At 41.9% G+C, this 9,993-nt stretch overlaps 1 protein-coding gene across 4 annotated transcripts in view; it reads right to left on the bottom strand.

Moving 5' to 3' along the window:
- Nucleotides 1-4,051: 4,051 nt before the first annotated feature.
- Nucleotides 4,052-9,993, bottom strand: part of LOC311062266 (uncharacterized protein) — a 40,736-nt gene continuing 34,794 nt past the window's right edge. For all 4 annotated transcript variants that reach the window (XM_084081168.1, XM_084081167.1, XM_084081166.1 and 1 more), the window contains 6 exons: nucleotides 9,620-9,800; nucleotides 7,764-7,868; nucleotides 7,506-7,571; nucleotides 6,961-7,015; nucleotides 6,462-6,752; nucleotides 4,052-4,647 (listed from right to left, as the gene is read on the bottom strand). In XM_084081168.1, coding sequence (XP_083937294.1) covers nucleotides 4,637-4,647; nucleotides 6,462-6,752; nucleotides 6,961-7,015; nucleotides 7,506-7,571; nucleotides 7,764-7,868; nucleotides 9,620-9,800 — 709 coding nt within the window. In that variant the 3' untranslated portion in view covers nucleotides 4,052-4,636. The remainder of the gene's footprint in view (nucleotides 4,648-6,461; nucleotides 6,753-6,960; nucleotides 7,016-7,505; nucleotides 7,572-7,763; nucleotides 7,869-9,619; nucleotides 9,801-9,993) is intronic.

Genomic DNA, 9,993 nt, shown 5'->3' on the forward strand with positions numbered 1-9,993 from the left:
GACTGTGAAAGTGCACGATACATGATAGTGCATCTATTAGCAAGAGGACACCAAGTCTCACACAAACATATTTGCGGCCTTTGCTCTCTGTACCATTTGGTGTTAGTCCTTTCACTGTATAACCTAGACTTAGAGCAACTGACAAATAACTAGAAAAGTGTGCTCCTCGGAGCGCAGGTCTCCGCCAGGCTGGGGCCCACAAACTGATACATCTTGATCACATGCCGGAGTAATGTGTAACGATTTGTTAGTTTTGGACAAAATTTGTGTTTTGAAGAAAACGCAAAATGGCAGGAAATCTAGTCTGGCACAAATGGCCAGGCAGGGCCTAGGGGAGTTGTGTCATGATCCAATGAAATATTTTGATTGTACTACATACAGTTCAAGAGTTACAGGACAAACTGTGAAGCAGGCTATTATAGCGCCACCATTAGGCCGATTTGACAAAATTGGGGCAGATGTTCTTCCTTGGCCTACTGGGAGTGTGCATGCAAAGTTTCACGCCGATCAGTCCAACGGTGCAGGAGATTATCAGTTCAATAATCAGCCCTCGAGATATATAGGTGAAATATAGGCTATATATACCTGGTCACCAGCAAAACCAGTTTTTCTGGTCTATGCTGTTTCATCAGCGTCAGTAACTTCCTCCTTAGCTAATACTAAACCTGCCACCCATATTGGTGGTAAATTTAGAGTTGAGGTGGTGATGGCTCCATCTAACTAACATTTGGTACCTGGCACTGCTATGCCTGATGATCATTAATGTCCTTGTGAATAACCAGTCAGTGAATCATACCACCTTCATATCTTATTCAGTTAGCGCTGGAGCTATGCCAGAGAATAGCTACCAATTGCTCCTTCTGACTAGCATGGACAAATTCTGTGTAGGTTTTCTGCTATTAAATACACTTAACATTAATTGATTTACTTTTATTCACTGGCTATACATTTGTTAGCCAGTGTAGTTTTTCTTCATCAGATGTAAATTATCCAGTGATTACTAACTTTGTGAATTTTAACACCTTGGTTATACATTTTTTGATATGTATGTATGTATGTCAGGGTTCCTGCACCATTTGGAAAGTCAAATTTAAGACTTTTTAAGACCTTTTTAAGACCTCAACAAATGTAATTTAAGACCCAAATAAATGTCACAACAATGTCTTCCTATTGAAATTGGCTAATGGGAGTGCGGGCCAGCGGGTGGTAAAACTTCTATTAACCCATTAAGACCGGGAACGCATCTGTGTGCAGCGCCGGTTCTAGGCTGATCAGCGCTCTAGGCGAGATTCCTCTGATGCGCGCATGCGGGGGCAAAGTGCGCGCGCAAACTTTTCCGGGTTTTGGGCGGATTATGATACGTTTTTGGCTACTTTATTTCGGTTTTAGGGTTAGGTTAGGGTTATGTTACTTAATTCTGATTTTACCGATTTATTATCATTATTTTTTCCCGTCTCTCAAAACTGCCGCTCTAAGCGGCCGCCTAGGTCGCCTGTATGGACACACCGGCCCTGTCTGTGTGTCATTGTAAGATTTCTTTGGCTATTATAAAATAGCAGATATACAACCTCATAGCGCCGTGCTGTGAGCTAGTAGATCTGCCATTTTTGAATAATCGTGAAAAAGTTTGCAAATCTTTGAATATATATATTTTTAAAGCGAACATCTTTAACTCTGTTACAACTTCTGGGGGTCCCTGGAACTAAACATTTTGAGATGGGGTCCACGGCCAAATACATAATTTTTGATAACCACTGATAGCAACATAAGGTTTTTCAAAACACTGTTAGGATTTAGAACACATGTAGAATCCCCCAGAAGCAAAGATTTGAGTTTAAAAATATATATACTGTATATACATATTCAAAGACCCACGATTTTTCCAAAAAATAGATCTACAAGCTCATAGAGCGGTTATGGGCATACAGTATATATATTTTGTTTATCAAAGGCTGTGAGTGTGTTGTTTACTGTATAAGCCTATTAGAGATTGATTCTCGTCTTATCTCTGGCTGGTGATATAAAATAAACATCACCCTTTTTAAAATAGACATTTGTATTTTTCTAGATCAGGCCTTTAAAAATCAATAAAATGAGTGTGTCTCAAGCATTAGGTTGCTTGAGTGTGTGTGTGTGTGTGTGTCCTACACCAGTGGTTTTCAAACTTTTTCATGTCAAGGACCCCCAAATTCACACTTATTAGCCCGCAGACCCCCATTTGAAAAGATAAGCCAAGGACCTCCATATAAGAGAAGATGTTTACGACTCTAGCAGTGATTCTCAACTATTTTAACTTCAGTTTGACATGCATTAGACTACGGACCCCTAATGGCATTTATAGCACTGGGACCCCAATTTATATTGTACAATGGTTCCATTTGTACACTAGAGCAGGGGTCTTCAACAGGGGGTCCGGGACCCCTAGGGGATCCTCAGAGTTACTACAGGGGGTCCGCCAAATCCCCTGCACTAGAGTTACAGAACCATAAGGGTCCATTTGGTTCCTAACTATCTATAATTTAGCTGGGGACCCCCTGGAACTTCCTGGGGGTCCACTTTGAGAATCACTGCACTGTGTGTGTGTGTGTGTGTGTGTGTGTGTGTGTGTGTGTGTGTGTGTGTGTGTGTGTGTGTGTGTGTGTGTGTGTGTGTACAACAGCATCCAAGTTGATTTACTTCTGATCAGTCAAACATTTTTCCTATCACTTGAAACTCTGTTGCCTGATGACAGCTGAGGGGAAAGCGTTCCTCGTTTCGATTCCAAATTGTAACCGGTGACATCCGTTCGTTGTTAGCACGTAGCACTCGTTAGCATGCTCTGTAGCAACAAGTACTGCCAAACAGCACTCAACTACTGCCATCTTTGTGAAACAAAACGGTCGCAGAGGCTATGCTTTTGCCCAATGCCCACTTAGATGGGCTTCTGAGCTTACACAGACACCTGGAGCAAATGAATTAACGAGCAACATCCAGCAGAGCAGACGGCCGGGCAAACGAGACATGCTCATCAGCTACAGCTGTGTGAATGAGAGACGGAGTGAAACAGGGGAGGGCGGGGCTATTGCCTATGGAATAACACCGTGCGTGCGTCTCTCTCAAAATCTCTCAACTCAATGGGAGAGAGATGGAGCTTACCGATACATCTTTATGGAAAACTGAACACTAGAATACGCACAGATGTTTATGGCTTTCATTTTCCCATGAGCCTTAAAAACATCAACTTCAAATTTAATACCTACGGTCAAATTTAAGACAAATTAAGACCTTAAATTCCCGATATTTTTTTTAAGACTTTTTAAGACTTTTTAAGGACCCGCGGGAACCCTGTATGTATGTATGTATGTATGTATGTATTTGAATCAACATTTATTTAACCTGGCAAGTCACTTAAAACAAATTCTTATTTACAAGGATGGCCTGGGGGAGCCACTCTACAGTGAAGGAACAACTCCAGGATACGTTATATTCAAGTCTATTAGTGAATAGACTTGAAGCAAGAGCCAGTGATGGCTCCTGACTATGCTCTTGAGGCAGTATGAGACCTATTAATTTAATATTTGTGATATGTCAAACTGCTATTGAACCATTTGGCCTTGGCCAAATGTAACTTTTTTCATATATTAATAGTTTATAGTACATTTGATCTCCTCATTGTATTTATATCGTTCATAGATATTTATACAGTTTTATTGTGACTTTGAAAGGCTTCAGTGCTAAATCACAGAGCAGCAGAAAAATAATGAGAACAGAACTGTTTTGGTGCCATTTTGTTTTAAAGTACAGTACTGCCACCTTCTGGAGATGGGCCTGAACATAAATATCTTTTGTAGGAAGCAAGGATATATTATGCAAATCAAAAAGCCAGAATTGTGGAAGTGCGTATTGTAAACTCTTGCAACTTTGATTAGAAATATATCATTTCGGTATCACCATCAAAAACTGTGAGATGTGAGAGCAAGTTTCAAACAAAAAGTAGGCCTGGCTGAACCTTGCCTGGTTTTCAGAACCAGCTACCTATTGATACATATGGAGATAGACAGACAAACCCAACTCCCTTTCATAAAGCTTTATTCCACAGATCCCCTATGGCAGGAGGCCTAGCAGCTAGGCTCATTATACATTTACATACACTGTCTGTGGTCAATCCTTACAATGCTCCTCAAGTTAAATAACTCAATAATTCAAGACAAACAGAACAAACACACACATTGTTCAACTTAAGATAACAATAGCAACATCATAACAACGATAATAATAATAACCACTGTCAAATAGTATGTATTTCCAGGTCTTATATTTTCTAAAATGTGTTACACTGTCAGTCATGTTTAAGGTGCACCATAAATTGCCATGTGACATTTCAGTAAAACTCATCAAATGTTGCACCATGACACGCAGTGACTTAGACAGACAATACTTGCTTTTTTTTGTTCCTTTTTTTGAGTCTCTTCTTTTTTCTTTTTGAGTCATGTTCCTCTGTTTTATCCTCTGCAGTTTGGAGATATTACAGAGAACCTCAAGCAGTCCATAGTTTTTTCTTTTGGCACACTTCCTTATAATCTGCTGCGGTGTGGGGGCACAAATCTCTTAGCTCAACCAGAGTCAGAAAGATGCATCTCCCTGGAAGCCTCAGGACTCACAGGACCTCTGGAAGCAGAGGGAATAAGGAAGTGGAGACATAAACAGAGGAGAAAAGCCTGAGTTATACTTAGTTGCATGAAGAAGGTAGTGCACGCACATCCGTGGCCCAGGTGCAAGACAAGCAAAAGTATCATAACAAAGAATTGAGTCTGCACACTCGTGATGCTAAAAAAGCTCTGCTGTATTTTTATTGGGTTGTCAACGTTTTGATCTATTCAGATCTTCATTAGGACAAATACCTTATACTTAGTTGCACACATGTGTCCAGCACCAAAAATAGCTGATCTACAAGCTCACAACGCATCGCACTAGAGCACACTGTGAACTTGTAGATCGGCTATGTTCGGTGAGCCACAATGGTACTCAACTAAGTATAAATCAGAGGATCATTCATTTTTGTTAATCAACAAAAAAATAAAACACCAATAATTTTTTTTAATCTAATATTCAACAAGCCCTATTTCAGAATATAATTTGAACTAGAAAAGTGCGCTGCTCAGAATGCAGGTCTCTGTCAGGCCGGGTTGCCGACCCAGGCCTACCCTGTGTCAGTCATCGAGTGCAGCTGTCAGGACACGAGGAAGCTGTGGGGGAAATAGAGTTTGTACGACAGACGGTGCAACTGTGCGCGTTTCTACCACACAGGAGTGAGCAGAAGTGAAAGCACATTTGGATTACAAACAGTGGCATTTGTAGCATTTTGCTCCCTGTGGGTGTTAGTGAAATTGCTTTTGGCTCTGCATTGTTTAGATTAAAATTTGATGTGTGATAAAAATTTGGGGTTGATCGGATCAGTTCATGATTTGCAGCAAAACGAGCCCTGCCCACAAACTTTGGAAGTCAATCATGGCCAATGGGAATGGAATATGAAAAATCGAACGGACCAAGGAATCCAGGGGAGAAAACATTTTGAATGTACAACCTACAGGGGTTATAGGCCAAAGTGTGGTATAGCGCCACCATGAGGCCAATTGGAAAACATTGGGGGGGAGGTCCTTCCTTGAGTGTGCATGTGAAGTTTCACAGCACGTTATTTGTGGAATTTTGTGCAAAACAAGCCCTTCATGCAAACTTTGAAAGCCAATCGTGGCCAATTGGCTGATACATCTTGATTACATGACTCCAGAGGTAATGTGTACCGATTTACGTGAGTTTTGGACAAAATCTGTAGGAGTAGCAGCAAAGTGTATTTAGAAGTAAACGCAAAATGGTGTAAAATCTTGTAAGGCAGAAATGGGCCTGAATGTTTATTCCTTGGCCTACTGGGAGTGTGCATGCCAAGTTTCATGCCGATCTGTCCAGTGGTACCGGAGGTTAGCTGCTCACAGGCACAGAGACAGACAGACAAACAAACAGACACACAGACGGACAGGAGCGGAAACATAGTTTCCGGTCTTTGGCCAGCCTGGCGGAGACAATAATTCAAGGGTTAATATTTGGTTTGTGATAAAACACAATTGGAACCAAATGGGTGTAAATCCTTATGGTTCTTGTTTGCTTTCGTTGATAATTAAATCTTGAATTGTGTTCAAGACTCTGCAGGAGGCACTGGAATTACTTTGGGAGTCTTTGCTCTATCTCCAGTGCTTCTTGCCAAATCAAGTGAAATGCTGAAACAAGGCTATAGGAACTCATTTTTGGTTTTGAACACAGTTCCCCCATCACTGAGGCCCTGAGGCTACCAGCGTGAAGCTTGAATCAACAGGAGAGGGTTGAAGCCTCCATTTTACAAGTCTAACATACTTAACTATTTCTAGAAGTGAGCTCTTTACAATACAGTGCATGGACAATCTATAACTTAGTGTATCCAGGAGCTGTACCTGCAACATGCTGAGGTTTCATTGGACCTGTTTTCATCAGGAAGGGCTCTCCTCCCTCAAAGGCCAAGATTGGCTCAGTGCCCCTGCCACTAGGCTGTTGCCCGGGATTACCACCATTGTTCAGCTTGATGATCTGCTCAAAGTCAGCTGCCTCGCCATTAGCTGAGAGGCCGTTCTGGTGAGAGGCTGGCTGAACACCATTCAGGACAGAGCCAGAGACACCTTGTGATTGGCTGATGACTGCGGCGCTATTACTCACAGGCTCCCGAGGACTCTGCTGGTTTACAGGCCCTGAAGGAAAGATGAATATGAATAAGCAAGGAATTAATGAATTCATGTTTTTAATTACTACAGTATAATGTAATTATGTAACGAAATGTGCAATGTGTGGTCTCTGTCATTACTAATATAGGCAACATTACTGGTGTTGAGATGGTTTTCAAATCATCAACACTACAGTACCAAGGCAAAAGCACACTTATCAACAGAGAAATCATACCTTCATTGATGTTTGTGTCCTTGCCATTGACCTGTGGAGAAGCCTTAACATCCTTCTGCAATTGTTAAAAACAACATATGATGATTTATTCCAATGTTATTTAAGCAATAGTACATAAAATGGAGTGCTGTACCATAAGATACTGGCACTGGTGTTTCTGCGGTAGTTGGCACAAGGTCAAAGGCACAGTATAGCACAACCTTGAAAGTGAAAACGACTTTGTTACTAACAGCGGCTGATGGCCACTGTGAGGTTACAGGTAAGGTAAAGAGATAATGGCGGAATTTGGCATTTATAAGAATGCCTCAGAGCCAATCCAAATCCAAGTTCATAATTATCTGTGGTATAGTTCATGACAACTATATTCTGAGGAAAGACTGTTGTCGCAAAATGTTATTTAATTTGTACCGTAAATAAAAGACATTCAAGATGAGCCATGTGTTCCAGTAGTCTCCTTTTCACCAGATAATTCTACATTTGATTCTTAACGGAATCAATTAGTCACTAGTAGTCATGTTTCTCAGAGAATATCAAATCACACCAACCTTGTCACCCGCATCAGGAAGAGCATCGCTCTTACGACGGGTCCTCTTCATAATCTCCTCAAGGCGCTGTCCAGGGGCAGAGGGTGGAGGTGCCGTCAATTATCAACATGTCATTTGTGATCATGTATGTGTGAACTGGTTTGATGTCATGACAGTGGTCAGCATGTACACAGTATGTGTGTACTGGTTTGTTGTCAAGAGACTGATCAAGCTGCGTGTGTGGACTGACTGGACACTGAAGAGAATTCATTTCCTTACCCTCTTCCTTTCCAGCCGCTCCTGTTCTTCTTTCTGGAAATGTTTCTCTCTTTCCAAGCGCTGCCGTTCGGTCTCCTCACGGGCCTTGGAATCAGCCTCTTCCTTCTGAAACAATCAACAAATGAACATATTAAGTTAATTATATCAACCTTTCAGAATAATTATAATTGGATACTTTTTTTCTCTCTCCTGTTTTGAAATACTCGGGGCAAGGCCTTTTGTTTCTGGTAAATGAATCAGTTTGCACTTAAACCACCAGGTGGCAGCACATGGTAGCTTTAGTAGTGGCCTGCCTTCAGGCAAAAGTTGATACAGTATGTTCCATAAATGATTCCATGACTGCTCACTGGGTGTTTAGACTCACTGCCAACTAAACAGATGTGATGAGCAGAGGGATGAAAACAATGATATGTCATACATGTCATATAAATCTCATCTGTCATGAGCAAACCAAACAGAATTAATAACCTATTGTCTAGGCAATAACCTATTGTCTAGGCAGAAAAAATGCTTCAAATTACATGTCAATTTAAACGATACCACACAAGTTTCAAAGTCCTTTCATTCACAAGGACACAATACTATAACTAAACCAAGAGCTAAAAATACAAAGCCATACTGGCACTGGCGCCATAAGTGCTAAACAACTGGCCAATTGAACCAGGGCAAATCCTGGAGGGCAAGAGCGAGCATGAACGCCATGAAGCATTGCTGAACACTTCAGGCATGAAGTGACACAGTAGACACAGTCCCTCCCTACAACGCTGTCATCCCATTCCAATGCCGAGCCTGGACAAGAGGCAGCACAGAGCTGTCACTGAGGCCAACAGTCACAATGGCTCTCTCAGCCCCCGCTAAATGCTGAGCTAACGCTATAATGGAGGTCACCAGCTGGCATCTGGCCAGGCTGGACAAGACAGCCTCCGACTGTCGGGGCTCGCGCGATGACACACATCCTCTTTGACAGCACATATTCTCCTTGGTTAATCTGATGCCAGACAGTCGATGTGGGGGCTGTGAGTCAGTCAGACTGAGGCCTGAGGTTAGGGCTCACACAATATATACTCCCCCCCACCCCATGTATAAATGTACCCAGATGATGGAAAGGTTGACTGAATTTGCGGGGGAATCACAGGGAGTCACATTAGTTGGTGTAAACTTGTATATCACTGTCAATACCGATAAAGCATAACGCACACCAGTGTTAATTTTGTCAACTAAATCTATGACGAAAAATATTTGGCGACTACCTTTTTTCACTGATGAATACTAAATAAAAACTGAGCTATGGGCCCGGACAGCTGGCGTAGCGGTCCGGGCTAATACCTAGGTGCCTGAGAGCTTGACAGCGGGTTGCGGGTTCGAATCCCAAACCCGACGACCTTTGCTGCGTGTCACTCCCCATCTCTCTCCCCATTTCCTGTAAGTCTACTGTATCTATCAATAAAAATACAAAGGCAGAAAAGGCCAAAATAAAAAATAAAAAACTAAGCTATGATGACTATAACTAAAACTAAATATATTGACAATTTCATCAACAAATAAAAACTAGACTAAAATGTTAGGGAGGGACTAGTGGATAAGAGATCCCTAAAAGACAAGTCATTTTATGTTCGGTTGCGCCCGGGTGTTGCGCTCTGAAAATAGCAGATCTACAAACTCACAACGCTTTGTGACGCGCTGTGAGCTTGCAGATCCTTTGATATGATATCTAGTCGACTAAAACTAGACTACACATTTCAGAAGACTAAAATATGACAAAAACGAAATGACATTTTATTCAAAAGATTATGACTAAACTAAATCAAAATGTGCTGTAAAAATGACCACTGCTGCACACATCTGATCCAGCTGACCTGTTTCTGCAGCTTGTCGTTCTCTTCCTGGTCGGCCCTGGCTTTCTCTTGCGCCTCCTTCTCCTCCTCAATGCGCTGGGCCTCGTCTCTCAGGCGCTGCTGTTCGGCCATGAGGCGCGCCTCCTCCTCTCTGCTCTTCCTCTCCTCTGCCTCCCGCACCTTCGCTTCCTCACGCAGGATCCTGCAGTGAGGAGAGGCGCTCTTTGTTACTTTGTTACACACAGTATGCAGCATAAGTGCTTGTGCTGCACATTCGCTGCGACCAACCATATGCTAGCTTTTGGAAATAATATGACGCTTTCATCGTCATATAAATGAATCCAATGCACGTTAATCAAGATCATTAAGTGTTAGAAAAGATTATAATTCAGTGG

The sequence above is a fragment of the Gymnoscopelus microlampas genome, assembly GCF_963454915.1.
Source record: "Gymnoscopelus microlampas genome assembly, chromosome: 15".
NCBI classification, from domain to species: Eukaryota; Metazoa; Chordata; class Actinopteri; order Myctophiformes; family Myctophidae; genus Gymnoscopelus; species Gymnoscopelus microlampas.